This window comes from Bacillus rossius, chromosome 17 (genome assembly GCF_032445375.1).
Source record: "Bacillus rossius redtenbacheri isolate Brsri chromosome 17, Brsri_v3, whole genome shotgun sequence".
Classification (NCBI taxonomy): domain Eukaryota; kingdom Metazoa; phylum Arthropoda; class Insecta; order Phasmatodea; family Bacillidae; genus Bacillus; species Bacillus rossius.
Window position 1 is genome coordinate 35,024,911 of NC_086344.1, and position 23,543 is coordinate 35,048,453.

At 40.1% G+C, this 23,543-nt stretch overlaps 1 protein-coding gene across 5 annotated transcripts in view; it reads left to right on the top strand.

Moving 5' to 3' along the window:
* LOC134540906 (diuretic hormone receptor-like) overlaps nt 1-23,543 on the top strand; it is a 321,121-nt gene that overhangs the window by 169,027 nt on the left and 128,551 nt on the right. For all 5 annotated transcript variants that reach the window (XM_063383970.1, XM_063383971.1, XM_063383973.1 and 2 more), the window contains exons 2-3: nt 11,265-11,688; nt 17,357-17,599. In XM_063383970.1, the coding sequence (XP_063240040.1) occupies nt 17,368-17,599 (232 nt within the window). In that variant the 5' untranslated portion in view covers nt 11,265-11,688; nt 17,357-17,367. The remainder of the gene's footprint in view (nt 1-11,264; nt 11,689-17,356; nt 17,600-23,543) is intronic.

Genomic DNA, 23,543 nt, shown 5'->3' on the forward strand with positions numbered 1-23,543 from the left:
TGCATTGAAGTGCTGGAGGTTACTTCAAACAATCTACAAATCTTTCTTATCATTCTCAGAGAGATAAGCCAGCGATAAATATGGGTTTACTTTGTAGTAAAAACAGCTCCGTGGATACAAAAATTAAAAATCTTTCTGTACATAAGTACAGATCTCTTCCTCATGTGTACACTATAGTTATTGTTTGTAAATGGAACAAAAAAACTCACGTAAAATTACAGATATTTGTAAAAATTTTACATTTACACGAAAACAACTGTATCGCTACACATAGTGTTCGCAGTGATACTGGGTTCGGATTCTTACCTGGGCATTTATGCTTTGTGTTGTCCCAGTACCTCCAATGATTAAAGTTACTTGTAACTGTTACCTGAATAGCTTTCCGGCTTAACTCCGCATATAATAAGCTTGATACAACAAAATAAAATCCAATTTTTGAATATTCGATTTTTTTTCCATGGTTAAAAATAAAGCTTTAATCAAATATCAATAAAAATTTAAAATTATGGGACAATTATCGTAAGAAATACTCATTATTATCTAAAAAAAAAAACGTATTTCATATATGCGAATATAACCAAAGCAATGTGTTGTGCAAATTTTCAATATATTAATTGTACTATTACAAACTATTTCTTTATTATTTTACGACAGTCTAGAATGCAGATGTTTGCACACATGAATGACTACCGTCATTTGGATCTCAAGGTTTTTTTAGCACGCCCAGAAGGACTTTAAACAGAAGAAAAATACTAGTCAGGGATGTATTTGCGTTAGTGGGGTGGATTGATAAGCGCGACGCTCGCTGGTGCTTTTAACGCGGTATCGCCTCTAAGAGCAAGGCTGTAGACTGGGGCGCAGTCTTCTCATCATACATGGGGCAACTTTTAGATTTGAGTAGTAAACATAACATTTTGTGGCGCATAAACTATAATAAAGGTGTAATGCAAGTCCCTTGAGTGTTTTCTAGAAAATTTACCGGGTGTTTCATGCCTAAATTCCGAATACACGTTTCTTAAACTAAGAGTTTACAAACTAAATCCGGAAACGGAACAGCTAATCCGACCCTAGCCTATTATTGAATGCTTTTCGTAAAAAGACAACAATCGCATAGCATATCTTTAGTAGTTTTTAGATCACGTGGTCGCTTATAACTAAAAAACTACGATAATATTTTTATTGAAGTTATACTTGTTTAGGCGCGTTATGGAAAAACGATGAGAGTGAATTTTTAAGATGACACGCAATATGCAACGTAATTTTCACAAAAAGATGGCGTCCCATGTGTATGAACATAGACCCATATATAGTCACTTTCATAAAAAATTAGGGGACATACCAAAAATGCCGGTGTGCCAAATGAAACTTTACGATAGTGAAACTACCCTGGAATATATTTAGGAAACTAAAATAAACATAGAAAAGGATAATTTCCAGTTTTAAAAATCCTAAATATACTGGTATTAGGTACAAGCACACGTATTAAAAATTAAAACTTTATAATCCTACGACTATCCTTTAATGCTTTACAATTTATAGTCATATAACGTGTGCGGAAACTATATAGCATTAACTTTTTAATGAATTTTAACAAGGTGGGCAGTATTTTAATAAAATTACTTGTTAAATCAGACCCAAGCCGGGGTTTTAGTATTTTTCCAAGTATTTTTCGTTTTTATCACAGATTTTTCATTATATAGTTTAACCTTTTGCTCTGCAAATCGAATTATTCGATAGCCGATGTAGCTAGCTGTTCCGGCAACGAATTTTAGTGGCAGGTGTGGAACTAACTACGTGTGAATGGTGTTCAGAAATTTAGTGATTGATATTGAATACTGGTCCATATAATTAAAAACATTTATTAATTTTGAATATTAGTAATAGAAATTGTGTTTATAATCTTTTTTCAAGTGAATTTATATAATTGAGGTTATGTTCCCATATGTATATTTATTTGCATAATGAATTATTACATTAATATTTTATGGATTAAAAATAAATATATTACAATGAACATTCAGCATATTTATTGATTTTCATTATAAATTCAAATTTATAAAAAAAATTTCTCTCAATGAAATAAATAATTTTATATGCATGTTTATATTAATATTGAATACTGAGTAGGTACCTATTTATCTAATTCGTTTTTATCAACAAAAATTCTATATAGTTCAGTGTCTTAAATTAAAATGAAGTATAACTTCTAACGCGCTTACATAAGTACGCACATTTCTTTTTTTTTTTAATTCAGAACCGTGATTAAATTTCCTATCATCTGTTCTCAGCTTGAAGTTGAGTTCTGGGACATCCGGTATACGCCACTTCGTGCCAGCGGAAAGCAATTCAAAACGACGAGAAAAAACGAACGCGAAGGAAAGAACTAAATGTGGGAGGTTTGTCGAAGACATGCCGAGAATCCCTCGGGAGTCCCAAAAAGAAAATCATTTGCCGGAACCGCCGCCAGGCGCGTTGTAATCACCGAAGCTTCCACTGTCTCTGTCCGTAAAAAAAAAAAAAAAAAGAAAAAAAAAACCCTCCCTCGTTAGCGGAAAAAGAGGGTCATCGATTATTCGGCAAAGTCACCGACAAAGGAAGGAAAGAGACGGAAAGGTCATTGAGAAGGTCAGCCAAGCCAAATCTTCTTCCCCTGTTGGGATTGTCTAGAAGGAATTTCTCAACTTCCCTCCTTTTTTTCTTGTTTAAGGAAAATTTCTGAAAAATAATACCTTTATCCGTTGTTACCATGGTGCGTATTTGTTTTGTTTTTTTAAATAAGAATTTCGTGTGAGGCGTCTCAGCTGGGAAACTCGTGACTCGATACTTCTTCGGTTGGGGGTCTCTAATTGGCCCAAGAGTCCTTTTATATTTACAGTGAACCAATGGCAGAGAAGCAACATAAAATTATAATTATTATGATTTTTAGCGTATCACGAAATGAATATATGTGACGTTTCCGGTTTCCAATGCTATACGTAAAATAAAATGGAAAATATATAGATAAAGTTCGTTAGTAATAAATATTGGATCAAAGAGATAGAAATGGGAGAGATTTTAGGATGAAAAAAAATATTAACATGAAATATTTTCCCTATTTAAAGCTATAATAATTTCTAAGCGTACTGCCCAAAACACTTGTATGAAATATTTTTTTTAATTAAACTGCTGGATCAATTGAATAAAGTTCATTTGAAACATTTTGACTGCATTTAATATGCAAAAATGTTTAACTAATTGTTTTGGATGATTTGTACATTAAGTTATTTGAATGTTTCAGAATTACTTGAAATGTCCCATGGGGATTCTGGAATGTTCCAAAGGTTTCCAGAATGCCCCAAAAGAAATACGAACTGCGAAATATACTTATGCCTATTATAGGCCGAGCTTAAAGGGATGTTTTAAGGTCGTCACTGTTGATTTTAATTTAAACATCATATTAAGTAATACAGTAAATGAAAGATTTGCTTATCTGATATTACTTTCAGGAGTTTTTAATAATCATATGTTTATAAAAAAAAGCTGAGACATTCGTGCAGTTTACTTTTCCGAGTTTAATTGGATTTGTGACAAACATTATTGACATTAAAGCCATGTAAACTGGAGCTATGCTCAAATATCCGACAATGTAGTTATCCAAAACACCTTGTCCGTATTTGCTAAATTTCTTTTTTATTGGCTCTAACTCATGAGAACCTAGTTCTACATTTAACTAAGGAACTAAGCCAATGAAGGAACACCTGCTGCAACACATATCGTCCATAATAAGCCCTGAAATAACTACGTTATGTTAATAATTATTCTTATAACCATAAGGATACCGTGTTGAAGAATACTCTGCAGTCGGTTGTACTTATCTCATTTCTCTATGTACCATGAATACTCGTGTAAAGATTAGGCAGTAAAATCAGTATTTCTTGCAAGCTCACTGTTTATACGGCTGATTAAAAAAACAAGGTAATATATGTTAAAAGTCTGAATAGCCTGCACTCATTAGTTAATGCTGAAAACATTAGCTCAAGTTATAAATATAAAATTGGTGGAGGCGCTAGGTATTTTGTAGCCTCTCGTGTTAAACACACGAGGGGAACAAGGAGTAGGAAGGGAACAGAGTGTGGCGAAAAGTCATCGAAAGCTATTACAACTGAATACATTTATTACTGATTATACAAGAAATTATTCATTACAACATTAATGACGAAAACGTAAACAGTTTATATTTGCGGCGTGGCTCTGATTCGAAAGTCTGCGAACAGAAACGTTTAACAATTATGAGACACGTGAATGCAGCTTAACAAATCAACTTTACAATTGCCCGTGCTCTCATACTTGGCACGCCGCTTGGTGCTGGGTACACCGTCAAAAGAAAAGCTAAGTTACAACGTACATAAATTTCCAGACTGTAAAAGAAAATAACTAACCAAACCTCTCGACTTATGCAATATTGTTGACCTCTGTCAATGTGCATCAGTAACTAAAATACTACTATTTATACACAAGATGACTAATACATATAGAATTTTTTTACGTAGGTACGCAGACCTCTAATAATTACTCTAACACCTCGTCGACAAGAGTCGACACGTATTTCTGCGGGCAAGTCGATGCAGGGATTATCATTCACTATCTCCGCAAACTATCTTAGCGGGAGAAATGCTCGTCGGTGGGGGCACTGCCATTATTCTTCAATGTGTCACTGCCGGTTTTCGCACCTAAGTGTTATATGTCCAGTCGGTAGTGAAGTCTTTCCTCGGGGCTCACAAGCTCACACCGCCGTCTCCAAGCCTTGCCTCCGTCACCACTGCCCCTCTTCTTTAAGTTTTCTACCCACTCGGTTTCTAAGTGTCTACGACGAAACAGTACATTACCAAGTGGTAGCTTCTTCCAACGGGCAGCGTGACGGCAGACCGGCGAGACGTGTTGACAGTGTAGCTTCCTTCGGCAGGGAAGGCCAGCAGGGCCTCCGGCTGGTGTCGCTGGTGGTCGCGACGAGTCTCCTCCTTCACCGCAATATGGGCCCCCTTTTATACTCTGCGAACTGCTCGTATCGAACATAGCAGATTGATTTTTTTTTTTTTACCTAACTAAAACTAAGTGTATTTTGGAGGGGTCCGGGTTAGGGAGGGACCTAGGTGCGTCTCAGGCCGAAGCCTATACGCCTAGTCATGCTGGGATTAGCCATGCAGGGAGAGGGTCGCATGCATCATGTGCTAGGAGGGGATTGGCCAGCCATGGCAGCGATTGGCGCCATGACTAACTCCCCTCACTCTTAAATCTGGACTATAACTAGAGATAGGTTGGGCCCAGGTAAAACCTGCATAGACACAGGGAAAACCCTGGGCACATTCATGCGGGATGCAAATTGGCATGCATTACGTGTAGGAATTTACAGGAGACAAGAGGATGGTCTGGATGAAGTGTTGGACAGAGTAGAAAAGAGTCTACCATGCGGGGGTTGGGCACTTGGACTCGTGATCCGCTTTACTAATTTTCCAGGACTGGATTTAGTGACCAGGGACGCAAGCGCCCCTGGTGGTGAGTGGTTGCACTGACCACTCACTCCGCATGGCAGATTGTTCTCGGTCGGGGCAACCGGAACCGGCGCCTGCGGCGATGTCCGGTTGGCAGCCCGCCAAAACGAGCCTGCCCGAGGACTCCCGAGCGGCTCCGAACACTTGTCTTGTGCGGGTTGCATCGGCGCGCGGTTAGGCGCCGCGCGGCATATCTTGATGTGCGTGTGCGGAGCACACGCAACAATTTAACCCCATTTTTTTAACCATATTTTCATCTGGAACTATGTAATGAAATCTTGGAAGTCTATTTTAAAATACTTCTATAATTCGCGGGTGCGCGGGAATAAGGGGATAAGTCAAATATTGGCAAATAGGTTTTTTATGGTATGAAATAAAGAAAAAGCTCTACAAATTGGTCCAAATGGGTTAAGTCTAGCACCCTTGTGTGTTATTCTATGGCACTGAACTTTTGGAATGATTAATTACCGATCTTGCATACTTGGAAGAACTATAAATGTTTAATATCTTAATTTAAGTAATTTTGACATATCCCCTTTTTCCCGCGCACCCGCGAATTGTCGTGTCGATTTGAAACTTTGCAAGTATTTGTAATCCGGATGACGTTTAAATAATTTCATGACTATGATCCTAAGAGTGAAGGAGAGGAGGGGCATTGGGGCAAAAAACCAAAACTTTCGAGCTATGGTCATAATGAATCCATCATAAATATATTAATTTGTGATAGAAAATTTAAGACACCTAATATCAAGCACCCTATGTTTTTTTCATTAAAAATTAATTGTTTTGTTTATTACTTGAGTATTTTTTGAGCTTATTAAAAAAATTATGTTTTACATAGTTTTAGTTTATTCTATCGCTGTTCAATAAATTACTTAATTTAAAAGATTTTTTTTAGTTGATGCAACTTTTAACGCGTGTTTTTAAATATAATTTTATTTCATAAACCAAGTGGCATTAAAAATTATTTCTATTAAAATTTGTATTGCAGATGATACATTACTTGTCTTTATATCCAAGTATATATATCCATACTATAATCTATATATATCACCCGATTGTAAAAATGTAGTTATTATGAAGGCACTGAAAACTTTGAAAGCTTATTGATCCGTTTTCTTCACTTTACAACCCTCTGTTGTGCATGAGGGGATGGAAACATTTCATTTGCTACTTCATTATTTTTTGTCAATTGACTATTCTTTTTCTCTTCATTTTGTTATGGAATCGGAGTAATTTTCAGAGCGAGTTCCGTAAATTTTCATCGGATTGAAAATAAGTAAAGCAGCACAAAGTGCTAAGTTTGCAGCCTGTCACTTTTCCTTCACCTACTGAAATATTTCGATGAAAAGTTAAAAAGTAAGTTGTGTTTTATTGCCAATGACAACTGTAATTACATTAAGCTATAGCTATTTTCAATTAGATGTTAGCCCAGTTCCGTTAATAATAATATTTGTTAAGTTTAATAACATTATTACAATCACAATTATAAGATGTGAAAATACTTCGTAATTAAAAATTTTAATGATTGCACATACAAGAATATACTCTGTGTGTTTAACTAAATACATTTCAGTTGCTGACGTACTTCATTTTTTTAGAACATAAAACTTGTGTTTGGAACTGTAATTCTAATTTTTTTTAATGGTTAGCAACATTTGCTGTGCTGAGTAAACGTATATTTTTTTTACCATCACTTCACTTTTTAAAAAAACCAGTCACTCGCGTGTTCACATTTATTTTCACCCTGAAATGAGTCCCATTTTTTTTTCTACGTGTCTGGAAACCTTTTTACTGAACTTTGCGCAAATGGCCTGGACTCGAAATCCATTTTTCTTTTCATTTCCTACGTATATCACTCCTCTCCACTAAGACTTCGCGTAACATGAGAAACTGGCGAATTTTTATGTGCATTTAATGCATCTTCAAACGAACTATTATTATTTCAATTCGTTTGAGTTGCAAAGCCTGTGCCAATCCTTTTTTATCTCATAAATTTAATAGTTCCCTGCATAATGGGCTCAACAGCATTTCGAAAAGTGGTTATCAAAAATATATCTTAAGGAAAAAAACTCATATGCATTTGCATCTGTTTTTCGGTAATATATGTATCCTTCTCACTTATTTATGCTTCTGGAGAATAATTCTAAACAATTTTGTCTAGAATAGTAGGCCTTGTTTCTTTAAAATCAACACTAAACAGCTCAGTCTTTTATGTTTTTGGAGCAGTATTTTTCAGCTAAATATCCCGGCAAACTACTTACAGCAGGTTAAACAGTTATTTTTTTTCGGTTTCATAAAACGTACTTTGTAAAAAAGTAGCTTGGCTTCTGGGTTGTAGCCGCTTACAAGGCGAGTACATCTCCGACGTTTCGGTCGACATTGCAGTTGCCATCATCAGGGTTAGAGTTGCCTACTCATCAGGATAGAGTTACCTACTCTAGGTAAAGTAGCCAAAGGTATGTTCTATGCTATGTCAAGCCGAGAAAATGTCACACGAGAGCTTTGTAGCAACAGGTATTAAATCATTCAATATTGAAAGATGGCGAGGTATTATACATCCTTAAGGATAAATTTCAAATGCGCTGTGGTACGCCGTTTTGTTATTCGAAATGCACTCGAATCGTGGACATGCGTCAGCACTAGGGACCAATGAGGACCCAGGGAAAATAAATACAATAATGTGCGGTCACGTTGCATTTTGAGCCACCTTAACTGCAATCCCTGTTGGATGCGTATCGGAAAATGTCGGGCAAAAGCCAAGTCAGTCCAATAAATCCCACCAGGCCGTAACTCATTTCGAGATTTTTTTTTTTTTTTTTTTTTTTTTTTTTTTTTTTTTTTTAAATTTCCCTTGCTCGCAGCAGCTAGTTTCCCCGACTCTCGATGGACCTCGATATGAATATGTATCGATTCGGCGTGTTTTCGATTCCGATAGCAGGAAAATACCTCGTGTTTGGAAAAGGGGGGGGGGGGGGGGGGAGAATACTCTCGAATCATAAAGATTTCTCGAGGTTTGATTGAACTGGTTCCTACCCATTGGGGGGTTGATCAAGTCGTTGTCACTATTTATATTTTGGTAGGTTTTGTTGATCAAAACAATTACAAAATAAAAGATTGACGCATTGCAACGCATGCTGGGCATTAGCTAGTGATAAATAAGAAAAATAAACATAAAACTTTTTATGATCTAAAATTTAATGCATAAATATGAGTTGTTTTTTTTATATAGTTTGCCTCCCTCCCCCTTAAGGCAAAGTTAAGACTTCTGCAAAGTTGCAAGCAGGGGCGGGAAGTGAAGTCAGGAACAACCACCTGTGGGCGAATCTTGTTTCAGAACTTTCTTCCATCCGCGATCGGCGAAGTAACAAGATTGTGCGCTGCAGATCTCGCAGAATAACTGGTCCGGAAACTTTCCATTTTTTAAACACTGCTTAGCCAACCCAGCGAATAAAGAAAAATTAATAAGAAACATATCGATAGTATTTTTATACTCATTTTTATTGCTATTTACGGCCGATTTGAGCGTCAACAATTTAAAAAAAAGTGTGTAATATCATGGTAAGTTCTCAGGTTTTGAAAATTTGAACATCGTTTTTCGCCTAGGTGTATTCGCGCTATATTTTCTTATAACTTATACTTAGGGGCAGGTGTTTTTCGCGAATAAATTTGATCGCTCGTTAGACTGCAAAAAGTTATGTTCGCGTTAGCGATTGTTTCCTTGCAATTGGCTGCCGTCTGCAAGAGAAGTCATCGCCCTGTTTGGCCGGGCCAGTCAGAACGTGTTGGCTTCCGCAATGAACGACTGTGATTTTTTGACCGACAGTAAACATGCAGCGGAAAGAAACACAACCAATCACGGAACACAGACGATGCCACAGTGTTTTAACACAAAGCTGGTCTACAAATATTTTCGCGAAAACTACATGGCCCTACTTTATTCTTAAAAACAAATCATTAAACAATCATTTCAGCATAGAGGTACGTGGTGGGGGAACCGGTAGAGGAGGTGAGTGCGTCAGCGGCGACGCCACTCCAACGCATGCGCTAGCGGTCGAATGGGAAGACAGGTACGTAGCGGAGCATGCCGTCTGCTAGTTGTAGCGGCCGGATGGGGAGACGGCAGGGGAGAGGTAAAAATGACGCAGCAGTGATGCTACGGAATTATCGTGACGCTGCTTGTGTTTGTCCACTCCTCAGATCTCGTAACGGCTGACGATTGTCGGTGCCACATTTCTTTTCAATTTATTTATTGAATCTTAAAATTTAATTTAATTCGTGTGGAAAAGAGTTAAAGATTTGTGCAATTGAGTTCCTAATTATCTTTCATTTTTATGTGGATAATGTTCGCAGGCTTTCACGGCCATTGTCTGAAGTAGCTTGGCTTCTGGCTTGTAGCCGCGTCCTTGAGCGAATAATTCACCGCGGCGGTTCGGTCGACATTGCAGTCGCCATCATCAGGGAGCAGTTACCTACTGAAGTTTTTTTTATTTTATTTTTTCCTAACCTAACTAAAACTAAGTGTGTTTGGGAGGGGTCCGGGTTAGGGAGGGAGACTAAGTGTGTCTCAGGCCGAAGCCCATACGCTCTATTCGTGCAGGGTGTTAGCCATGCAGGAAGACCAGTTGTCCTGCCTTTATATACTCTCGCCTGAGGGGAAAGGTGCTTGCTGATTGGCTGCAGCCGTGGGTCAATCAGAGCCTTCCTTTATTCTGGTTGCCAATCAGGGGCGATCTGTCTGATGTTGGATGTGAAGCTATGTTTTGGGGATTTCTAAAGATTGGGTTCCATATTTTTCTCTATTTCTAGCCATATTCTCTATTAATGTTTGCTGTTTTTTTTTTTAAATATTTCTACTGATTCTCGAATGTGTTTTTTCTTGTATTGTCGGATGTTTGACACATGTACCCAGATGACAAGATACTTTATGTGGATAGGTTGTCCGAAAATGAAAATAATTTATCTTCATCTGTACCTAATAAGTACAGGGACACCTGTGCTTCGCGAATACATTTCGTATCGAGGTATTTCACAAAAATACTGTAGCTTTTCTCCTGTGGTTATTGGCTGAGGTCGGTGAGAGGTGTCGTCCCGCTCTTGACGGGGCCAATGAGAATGTGGTCACCGTACTGCTGCACCCTCGCAATTTTCCATGAATAGAGACCTGCAAAATTCGCGAATTCATTCGGTGATAGGCTAGAATTCAAACACATGTACCTCTTAGATAATTTTGCTATTGGCTTACTGTTCAACTGGACGAATCTCAACCAGTTATAAACCCTCGACCGAAGAAGGATCGAATCACAGACAAACAACCAGCTGAGACACGACTTACAAGTCGGCAGCCAACGAACTTGCGTTATTTGCCCGAGTGTACAGGGGTATGTGTGCCGTCTATATCCTGAAGGCCATCGAAACCGCGAATTTTGCATGTCTCTAGCCATGACTCTTGGAAAAAAAGCTGCAGTGTTTTTTTTTTGTGAAATACCTTGACGCGAAATGAAATCGCGAAATACAGGGTGTCCCTAATACTTACAAAGAAAGAGCCTTCACTTCTGTCGTGCGAGGACTCCACGCGTGTGGTTCTGGCCGAGACCAGCTCCAGGGGCTGCGAGAGGCATCTACGCCTGCAAATGCGTGTGCAGCCGACGCGTGTCTCCGGAGCGTGTGTCGCCGGGGGAAGGGGCACGGGGAGGTAAACGAGGGTTTAACGGCTCTGTTTGCCTTGTGTTTCAGGGCCGCCGACGACGACGCCTGCAGCCAAGGAGGGGAGGAGAGGCGCGGGCGAGAGAGTCAACAAGGGGAGAGACAGTGCAGAAGACGTACGCGCGGAGCACGCATTGTGCGTGTGTGTGCGTGTCTGTATCTCTCCGCTGCGGGCGACTGAAGAAGAAGAAGAAGAAGAAGAGAGACCTCGACGCGGCAGTTCGTCCCGGAGGACTCTGAGGACCTTACCGTCGGTGGAAGGAAGTGCTTCCTGCGTGTGTCTTCTTCGTCTCTCCCGGGGGGAGTGGACCGACTGTCGGATCCGTCATGGCGGGAGCCGCCCCGCCGATCGCCGACGTACACCCCCGTCGACGGGCCACCGGGTAGCCGGGTTACAACCCCCACCACCACCCCCCGCGCGACACCTCTCTCTCCTAGAGTCGCCGAGACGAAGGTAAGTCCTGCTTCCGCTAGCTACTTTCCCGTGTACCCTGGGGCCGGGCAAGGAAAAGCTCAACCGAAGGATGAGAAGTCGAATCACATCAGTGCTACCCAGCTGAGACGTTCACACAGCTCTGCAAACCAATGAACGGGTGCATTTGCCTCGAATCGGAGTCTACAATGGAGGTCGTTGAAGCCGTCAGTTGTTTTTTTTTTTTTTGTTTTTTTTCAGAGACCGGAAAAAATTTTTTTGCGATTTCAATGACTTATAGGTAGGGACCGGAAAAATTCGCGGGTTCAATGACCTCTAGGATGAACTTTATAGTTCTACGTACACTCGGTCAAATGTCATCCCCTCTCATTGGCTGCTGTCTTGTGAAGGTGTCCCAATGTAGCGGCCTGTGATACCGACACAGCTTCGGTTGAGTGTTTCTCACTGGCCCGGAGTCATCCGGGTGAGTTGTGAGCCAATAGCAGAGGCAGCGCTGATGTGTAACTATATGAATTTTAGGCTGTCGTGAAAAGAATCCGCGAATTTTTTCCGGTCTATACCTATAGGATGGACTCCATGATCATCTATGCACTCGGGCAAATTACATCTGCCCATTGGCCACTGACTCTTGGCATCTGTTAACTGGGATGCTCGTGATTCGATACTTCTTTTTTTTTTCTTGAAGGTTTTCTTGCTGCCCCAGAGTCCTTCAGATAAACTGTGGCCCCAATCACTGATGAAGTTAAAAAGGCATACGTATTTGTATTCTAGCATATAGCGAAATGGACCCGCGAATTTTTCAGGTTTGCGCCTATCAGTAGCTAGAGTTACGATTATCTCGCCGATTTTTTTAACATCACGATAGACTGCAATTGATTGCCTGTAAAAAATTACTTTTTAGAGTGCTAATTGGTCGATAGCAATGTCCTATCATTCGGCTGGTTACACGTGATTGGGTGGATTATCTTCTCTTTGTTCATAACTGGCCTAGGGTCGCCCAAGTAGTGTTCAAAAGATCTGAATTCCAATCATCATTCATGTTTCATGATTCCACACTGAAGGGCTTGTGATTCGTGTAGCAACAGTAAAAAGTACCTGAAATAAACTCAACCAATCTCGAAACACAGACGATTTTACAGTGTATTAAATTTCAATTAGTCTCTAAATCTTTTCGCGAAAAATACGTTGCAGTACTAACAAGCGTAAATAGTAATAATTGCGCTTGGCGTATAAGAGCAGTATTATTTTAATGATACTTTACCGTGAATCCCAATTCACAAATTTTATTGTTTCCAAACTTTAAAGTAACTTTTTGTTTATTTTTAAATAACTAAAGTAATTAAATGTATATATTTTTTACAATATGTTAACCTGTCTGTGTTTTCTTTAGAATATGCGTTCGCGTGCAGTGAACGTTTTTCTAAGATCTTGATTTAGAAAAATATTGAGATAAGCCTGAATGGATTGCGAAATTTACTACTTTACATTCTTCGGATACAGAGTCATAATTTAGGTTTTTATCATGTGCACGTTTAGGAACGCATGCAGTTTCCCCTACCCAGAAAATGTTCTACCGTATCACCTCACTACGATAAGTAAAAAATCAATGAATTAAACCATGTAAATTTCATGAAAACAATAAATTTCCTGCATTATTTCGTCACAAAAATCCTATAGGGATCTTAAAGCTGGTAAACTTGACATCGTAACGCCTCCATGTTACAGTTAAAACAATAATTTTTCGTCCTGTTACTAGAAGAAATGTTTTATCGTAAAAATGACAGTCCACAATTCACTGTAACTTCGTCTTACTCTCGTGGTTGAAGGAATTTTTTAATTTTTTTTTTGTAATAACATCTTAAGCTCTCAGTAAACGTCATTTTGTGGGAGTAATTTCTTGAATGCGACGGAAGTCAAGGAACGGAAATGTGTAACAACCACGGTGCTGCCATCTGTGACGGATGGCGCGAACCAAAGTTCTCAAAGCCGAAGGGAAAACGTTATAGTATTAACTGCTTAGTGAATTTTTAACAATATGGGCAGTATTTTAATAAAATTCCTTGTCGCAAATCAGTTCCAAAGGAGGGTTTAGTTGTTGTTTTTTTTTTCAAGCCTTATTCGCTTTACCAGAGCCGTTTCGTTACGCAGTTTAAAATTTCGCTCTGCAAATCGTATGATACGATAGTCGACGTAGCTTCTCCGGTAGCGAATTCTAGCGGCGGGTGTGGAAACTACGTGTGATTCGCGTCCAGAAATTTAGTTTAAATCAGAATTTACGTATATATTTATCATGTTCGGCATTATAAGTGTATTTGCAGCACGAGAACACGCGCATTTGCTCTTTACCGAAGTTAGATGTTACACATCACTGGCTAGTGCTGAAAAAATTTCTCACATATTTTTTTTTACATTGCAAAGTTATTTTTAAGGTGAATGACGGACGTTCTGTGTTGCCGTATGAGATTTCTCTCCGGGGGAGATAAGTATGGACCAATCTTCTTTCACAGATAAAAATCAATACATATTTTTTGTGCAGTTATAGACATATGAAAGGTAGACATATTTGTAAGGTAAAAAAAGGGGGGTTGTCTGTAAAGTCGGTTTACGGACGATAATTTTACGTGATAACGTCATAAGAAAACATTGATGAAAAATTGCATGCTTTTTAATTTTCAAATATTATTTACAGTTTTTGAAAATTTCAATTTAAATTATTTGTTTGAATATAATCACGAACAATTAGTTAAAAAGCCCGTATTAACCTGTTTTATATTATAGAAGATTTTCTCGCACGGGGGTTGGCCGGTTCTTGCACGCTCGGCTCAGGCGTAACGTGACAATTTTTCGTGCGTGCTGCCGGCGTTCATCGATTTGTAAGACGTTATCACGTCAAAAGTTTTATGTATAATTCACCACCTCTACCCATTACAACTAAATACCTTCACCACACGGCTCAAAAACAATTCGGAAAGCGATGTTTTATTTCATTCCAATATTTTTTTCTGCACTCTCTGTTCCACTACAGCGAGCAACGAGAGGAGCTAATCTTCGCGAAAAGTAACCGGGTGTTTCTACGACTGCTCCCGATGAAATGAACATTAGGCTAGCGCGTGGAAACAAAACCAGAGATAGCGAAAGTCACAGAAATAGCAATGCGTAGAGACCTGCAAAATTCGCGGATTCATTCGGTGATAAGCTAGAATTCAAACACACATACTTCTTAGATAATTTTGCTATTGGCTTACTGTTTATTTGGACTAATCTCAACCAGTTATAAACCCTCAATCAAAGAAGGATCGAATCACAGACAAACCAGCTGAGACGACTTACAAGTCGGCAGCCAATGAACTTGCGTTATAGCCCGAGTGTACAGGGGTATGTGCAGTCTATCCTGAAGGCCATCGAAACCGCGAATTTTGCAGGTCTCTAGCAATGCGTTTGGCAGTCTCTCTCCCCCCCCCCCCTCCCTCCTCATTGAGTCGAATGGCATTAATGCAATGTCGTTAATTGTCCCAATAAAGTCCTATGAAAAACACTAAATTTTTTGGTCTCCTTCCTATAAGCATTACCTGTACATTTAACTTTATCTAGTCTCTAAAAGTAATTTTCAATTATTTCTAATCCCTACATGTACATGCAGATATTTTTTTTCTGTTTCCTACCTGTGCATTATATCTTTCTTTTTGTAGTCCCTAACTGTACATATAACTTAAATCATGACCTACCTGTACATTAACCTTTTTTGTCCCTACCATTACATTGAACTTTTTCTAATCCTTACCTCTACATTTACAACTTTTTTTGTAGTCCCTACCAGTACAAATAACTTTTCTCATTGTCTTACGTGTAGTTACATTTAACTTTTTCTAGTACCTGTCACACAATTTATCTTTTTTTTATAGTCCCTGCCAGTACATAAGCATTTTTTCTAGCCCCTACCAGTAAAATTAATTTTGCCTAGTGTTTACCTGTATATTTAAATTTTTTTCTAGTACCTGCCAATTAATTAAATTGTTTAGTGTCCACCAGTACATAAAACTATTTTCTAGTCCCAGAAGATTTAATTTATTGTATAGTACGAGTAAATTTTAATTTACCTAGTCCCTACCTGTACATTAAAAAAAAAAATTCGAGTCCCTACCAGTAAACTTAATTTTTTCTCAATTCCTACTTGTACTTTTAAATATTTTTTTCTAGTCCCTTGAACATAAAACTATTTTCTAGTCCCCGTAAATACAATTTTTTTCCTAATCCCTATCTGTACATTTAAATATTTATTTCTAGTCCAACCTGTACATGAAACCTTTTTTTTTATTCCCAGTAAATTTAAATTTGTCTAGTCCCTACTAGTAAATAAACCTATTTACTAGACCCAGTAAATTTAAACATTTCTGGTCCCTACCAGTATTTTTAATATTTTTTTTTAGTTCCGACCGGTACATTTAACTTCTTCTAGTATCTGCCTGTACATAAAATCATATTTTTTCTATTCCCAGTTAATGTAATTTTTTAGTCCCTAATAATACATAAAACTATTTTCTAGCTAGTCCCTGCCAGTAAACTTAATTTTTTCCCAACCCCTAATTGTACTCTTAAATATTTTTTTCTAGTCCCTACTTGTACATAAAACTATTTTCTAGTCCCCGTAAATTTCAAATTTTCTAGTCCCTACCAGTACATAAAACATTTTTCTAGCCCCTAACAGTAAAACTAATTTTTCCTAGTCCCTGCCTGTACATGAGTGTTTGTTCCCCTAGTCCCTGCCTGTACATGAGTGTTTGTTCCCCTAGTCCCTGCCTGTACATGAGTGTTTGTTCCCCTAGTCCCTGCCTGTACATGAGTGTTTGCTCTCCTAGTCCCTGCCTGTACATGAGTGTTTGCTCTCCTAGTCCCTGCCTGTACACGAGTGTTTGTTCTCCCAGTCCCTGCCTGTACATGAGTGTTTGTTCTCCTAGTCCCTGCCTGTACACGAGTGTTTGTTCTCCTAGTCCCTGCCTGTACATGAATGTATGTTCCCCTAGTCCCTGCCTGTACATGAGTGTTTGTTCCCCTGGTCCCTGCCTGTACATGAGTGTTTGCTCTCCTAGTCCCTGCCTGTACATGAGTTTTTGCTCTCCTAGTCCCTGCCTGTACACGAGTGTTTGTTCTCCCAGTCCCTGCCTGTACATGAGTGTTTGTTCTCCTAGTCCCTGCCTGTACATGAGTGTTTGCTCTCCTAGTCCCTGCCTGTACATGAGTGTTTGTTCCCCTAGTCCCTGCCTGTACACGAATGTTTGTTCTCCCAGTCCCTGCCTGTACATGAGTGTTTGCTCTCCTAGTCCCTGCCTGTACATGAGTGTTTGTTCCCCTAGTCCCTGCCTGTACACGAGTGTTTGTTCTCCTAGTCCCTGCCTGTACATGAGAATTTGTTCTCCCAGTCCCTGCCTGTACATGAGTGTTTGTTTTCCTAGTCCCTGCCTGTACATGAGTGTTTGTTTTCCTAGTCCCTGCCTGTACATGAGTGATTGTTCCCCTAGTCCCTGCCTGTACATGAGTGATTGTTCCCCTAGTCCCTGCCTGTACATGGGTGATTGTTCCCCTAGTATCTGCCTGTACACGATTGTTTGTTCTCCCAGTCCCTACCTGTACATGAGTGTTTGTTCCCCTAGTCCCGGCTGCACAGTGAGTGTTGTTGTTGTTGTTGTCTCAGGGCGAGGCGGCATGGCCTGGCGGGACGAGGCGGCGCGCCGCCTGAACGCCACCGAGGAGCTGCTGGAGGCGGCGTGTCTGCTGGGGGCGGGAGTGGAGGCGGTGGAGGCGGCGGAGGAGGGCGCCTGGTGCCCCGCCGCCTGGGACATGGTGCTGTGCTGGCCCCGCACTCGCGCCGGCACCACGGCCCGCCTGCCCTGCTTCGAGGAGTTCAAGGGCGTCAAGTACGACACCTCGTCGCCTCGTGAGTCCACACTTCCACCACCCTACACCCCCCTCCACACCCTCCACCACCCCTCCTTCCACTCCACCCCTTTGCCCCTCCACCCCTCCACCCCACTACCCCTCCTCCCGTCTACACCTCTGCCCCTCTTCCCCTCCACCCCTTTACACCTCCACCCCTCTTCCCCTCCATCTCTCCAACCCCTCTACCCTCCACCCAACTACCCCTCCACCCAACTACCCCTCCACCCAACTACCCCTCCACCCCTCTACACCCCCTTCCCCTCTATCCCTCCATCCCTTTACCCATCCACCCCTTTACCCCTCCACCCCTCTTCCCCTCCACCTATTCAACCCCTCTATCCCTCCAACCCCTCTACACCTCCACCCCTCTACTCCCCACCCTTTCACCCCTCCACCAGCCCTCCACCCCTTCATCTCTCCACCCCACTCTACCCCTCCATCCACCCTCCACCACTCATCCACCTCTACCCCTCCACCCCTCCACGCCTCCATCCAACCCTCCACCACTCATCCCCCTCTACCCCTTCACTACTCATCCCCCTCTTCCCCTCCACCTCTCTACCCCTCCACCCTTCTATCTCTCAAACCCCTCTACCAATTTTACCCCTCTTCCCCTCCAACCCCTCTACCCCTCCACCCCTCTACCACTCCACCCCTCCAACCCCTCTACCTCACATATCCCTCTACCCCTCCACACCGCTACCCCTCCACCCCTCTACCCCTCCACCCCTCTACCCCTCCACCCCTCTATCCATCCACCCATCCAACCCCTCTGACCACCAACCCTCCACCCTTCTACCCCTCCACCCCTCCAACCCCTCTACCCCTCCAAACCCTCCACCCCTCTACTCCCCACCCCTCTTCCCCTACATCCACCCCTTCACCAATCCACCCCTCCACTCCACTCCTCCACAACCTTTCCACTCCTCCACCACCCCTCCACTCCTTCATCCCTCCACCCCCTCCATCCTTCCATCACCCCTCTATCCCCCTCCACCAATCACGAGTCCTCGTGTTCCGTAGCAGGGCATGATCATATCCTTAATGTATTTTATTTATGTTTCAATATTAATCAGTGCCCTAAATAAATCTCTGGAAAAATATATTTAGTAACAATTCACCCCCGCAATTAATTAAATTTTTTCTACAGTAAAATTATTTTCAAGACAAACAAAAGTTTGGCTTGTTAAGTTTGGTTATTAGCAAATATATTCGTTGGGGAAAATGAAATTATTCTGTCGTAGTAACATTTTTGGGAAGGTATTTTTTTTATACAAATGTGATATCTTGCACAAAAATGTTTTCTTTTTTCGATTTTATTAAAGCTGATTAATAAATGTTTTGTTACAAAAATTAATGAATAAATACCGGGTAAAATTTGCGAATTAATTTGGTGATGTGCTGAAATTAAAATAACTATGCTTTTGACCTGCTTCTTGTATCGGTACTCTGCTAATCTGGAGTACCCTGGGCCACTTAGAGATACTCAATCAAAGAAGTAGCGAATCACAACCACAAGTTACTGGTGGCGTTCGCCCGAGTGTGTAGAGGATTGTGCAGTCTATCCTGAAGGTCATTTAACCCGCCCGAGTTATTCCAGTCCCTACACTAAAAAAAAAAAAAGTACTTTTACGAAAGAATCTCTTTTGAGACAATCTGCCAAGAAATTGTTTGTATTACTGCAAGAAAGACATGACTATGATTATTTTTGCATAAATTAAATAGGTTTTTCGAAAACATACTGAGATAATCTTACGAAAATTGGTGCATAATGTTATATATATGTTTATTTTATATTTCATTAGAGCAATTTATTTTTAACTTTGGAAAGGATAATCGAATATTCAAACAATTTTTACTTTATTATGTTGTGTCATGCTTAGGGACAGGAAAAATTCGCGGGTTCAATGACCTCTAGGATGAACTTTATAGTTCTACGTACACTCGGTCAAATGTCGCCCTCTCATTGGCTGCTGTCTTGTGAAGGTGTCCCAATGTAGCGGCCTGTGATTCGACACAGCTTCGGTTGAGTGTTTCTCACTGGCCCAAGAGTCATCCAGGTGAGTTGTGAGCCAATAACAGATGCAGCACTGAGGTATAACTATTTGAATTTCAGGCTGTCGTGAAATGGATCTGCGAATTTTTCCGGTCTCTTGTCATGCTGATTGTATGGGCAGTTAATACTGTGAAGCTATTCAGGGAATATGTTTATAAATAACTTTTAGCTACTGAAGGTTACTGGGACAAACACAAAGCATAATAAATGCTTGGGAGAAGAATCTGAACCCAGTATAACTGCGAACACTTATTTTGTGGTGACACAGTTGTTTTCATTTTAAAAAATTCACATTAATATTTATGTTAAGTTTACGAATATATATATATATATATATATATATATATATATATATATATATATATTGTAGTGTGTTAAAGAAACGGTCACCAGATCAAGAACGTTAGCTTTGCTAAGTCCGCGTGCTGCTGAAAGAACTCCCTGCTGAGCATTAGCTCTTGGGGGGGGGGGGGGGTTGGTGAGGGGGGGGGGACACAATAGCCTTCTCTGAAGCACCGTTGCCAAGGTGACCACACGTCGTCTTCCATCCCCCCCCCCCCCCCTGTCCATATCACACCACCCCACGAGATCTCTTCTCAGAGGCTAAATAAACTGCCCGACCCGACGAAAGAAAAACGCGGACAAACAATGTTCTCCCTTTTCCCCGGCTCACACGGAGAACTCTACAAAGTGCTTTCTAATCCCTTCATGCTGTCCATCACTACTTTCATTGCGAGACTTGATTTCAGTATAAAAAAAAAAGAGGGGAAAAATAAGCATTTCAAGGCTCGTGCATGAAAACTACTGTGTTCGACGCGGCAGGATGTTTAAAAATACACACTTTCAAAATAATCCATTAAGCGTGTGTAGGGCATGGTGTTTTTCACGGGAAAAAAATTAATACAAACGCCCGTTAGACTGCAAGAAGGTATGTCCGGGGCAACTGGTTTTATTATTAGTAGGGACCGGAAAAATTCGCGGGTTCAATGACCTCTAGGATGAACTTTATAGTTCTACGTACACTCGGTCAAATGTCACCCTCTCATTGGCTGCTGTCTTGTGAAGGTGTCCTAATGTAGCGGCCTGTTATTCGACACAGCTTCGGTTGAGTGTTTCTCACTGGCCCAGAGTCATCCAGGTGAGTTGTGAGCCAATAGCAGAGACAGCACTGAGGTGTAACTAAGAATATGAATGTTAGGCTGTCGTGAAAAGAATCCGCGAATTTTTCCGGTCTCTACTAATCACGTACGGCGCACAATTATTTGAATATGTAATCAGCCAATGAACAGGCAGCATCAGGCCGATTACTTGTAAGTCTCTGGGGTCCATCCTAGCGGTAGTTGCTCAAACTAATATTCTTGATCTTTTTTATAATGATCTATTTCATTCACACTTAGCACAAGTTTATTTTTAATGAATTAAATGTATTATATTCTACCAGTTCTGCTTCTTATTGCATTCTAAAGCCACATTCGTTACGGCAAATAACAAAAATAAATGCACTATCCGTTCATCAGTTGACGTGATGCAAAACGAGTAGATGTAGATATTTAATAAACCAATTTTTTCCCCTTCAGAAATATAAATTCCAATTATTATGATGTCAGTTTACGTATTACAAATGAATAAAAATCAATTATTTTTTTTAATTTACTTATAACTCCGTAAATTTTACTTGAAAGAACCAAATCAATAATAATATAAGAGTATTAATGAAACATTCTTACATTCACATCCATATTTATCATGTTTACAACGGGATAGGTAACTCAAAAGTTAAGAGTCGTGCGTAAATTTGTACGAATAATTATTTATCCGTAACTGCGAAGTAAACTTCGTTTATTTGAGAGCCATTCTTCAAATGAAAAATTCCGCGAATTTACTTTAGTTTTTTTTACCAGTGCTCTTTTTCAACCTGCCCCTATGGAGCAGTTCCACTCGATTGACATTCGATTGTCTCTGATTTGAAGCACGTAAGAGTCCCACTAATACGGAACCCACTCCTCCGGATATTCGGTAAAATCCGGACGGAAAAGAGATTTTTCTTTGTTATTCGTACATCGTTTGTAGTTTAATGAATTATGTCTACGTTACCCGGTAGTACTAAATCCAACATTATGTTTGCATGAAAATTTGTATTTATGAATAAACAAATAATCGATTTTATAATGTTTTTTTACTAGTGATGGGCCAAATCTCAGTTTTGTCGAATTTGAATCTCGTATTCGAATACCCAAATAGTACCTTGAATATACCCCTCGAATCCGAATCTAGGTCTCAAGCGTCAAAAATAAAATTATGTACAACTATTCCACTATTTAAATGTTTATTTCGTGAGATAAGTTTCTGGAATCAATACATATTGTAATTTTATTTATTTAATTACATGTCACAATACAATATCTTGGGAAATTGTAACAGGATAAGTATGGGAAAAAAATTGTTCTAGTAAACTTCAGAGTTTATCACCGTTGAATTTTTTTTCAATTTACTGATTTTCCTGTCATATTTTTATTACAGTCATTTTCCTCGAATATAGAATCCTAGGAATACTAGGGATTTGACGGTATTTGAAGATATGAATATCTGATCGGTAGAGAATTCGCGGATTCATTTCGCGATAGGATAGAGTCCAAATACTTTTGATATTATTTTGCTTCAGTGATTGGGCCACAGTTTATCTGAAGGACTCTGGGCCAATGAAAAATCTTTAACAGAAGAATTAGCGAATCACGATCATTCCAGTCAACAGGTGTTACGAGTCGGTAACCAATCAGCTGATGTAATTTGCACGAGTGCATAGAGGAGCATGAAGTCTATCCTTTAGGGATTTGAAATCGCGAATTTTACAGGTCTCTACTGATCTGTCCATCCCAAAATTTTATCCACCTAAATCTCTGCATTATGTGCGTTTTAAGGTTAATTCCTTTTAATCCGGACTTTGTGTGATCCAGTCCCTTCCACTGCAGATTGTTCCGACCTTACGGCCGGCATTCTCACGGTCCCCTCCCACATATGCGCCCTATCAGGGTAGGGTGGGAGAAACATTCCAGTTCGCTTTTCACAAACATTCCAGAGCTTTTTTTCAAAACAGAACTGTTAGGGATCGCTCCCTGTTGTTTGATCGGGAAGGTGTTATGACCAGCGGCTGGGACCACCAAGCAAGCAGTCGCCGCCTCAGCCCCTCTACCACACTCAGCTGACCAGACAGTTGGCTGTGTCCTGAGCCCTGAAGACTTTATCAGCACTGCTGGCGCCTACTCCGGTCTACCACATCACTGCAGTCCGGATTAGCAGGAATCTACTGCTTCCGAAGTATTTTTTTTTTTTAAAAAGGGGGGGGGGGGGGTGGTCTGTAAAGTCGGTTTACGGACGATAATTTTACGTGATAACGTCATAAGTAGAGACCCGGAAAATTCGCGGGTTCATTTCGTGTTATACTAAAATTCAAATAATTATACCTTAGTGCTGCTTCTGCCATTGGTTCACTGTTAATCTAAAGGACTGAGGGCCAATTAGAGACCTTCACTCATTGAAGTGTCGAATCACAGGCCACCCAGTCGAGACGACTCACAAGTCAGCAGCCAATGAACAGTTGGCATTTGCCCGAGTGTGCAGAGGATATTGGAGTCTATCCTGGAGGTTATTGAACCCGCGAATTTTCCGGGTCTCTAGTCATAAGAAAACATTGATGAAAAATTGCATACTTTTTAATTTTCAAATATTATTTACAGTATTTGCAAATTTAATTTGAATAATTTGTTTAAATATAATCACGAACAATTGGTTATAGAAATAAACTGAAATTAAATCAATGTCAATAAATTGATAATTTGAAATGACGAAATTATACAAATAAATCAATTTTTTTAAACTGCTGCTTTTA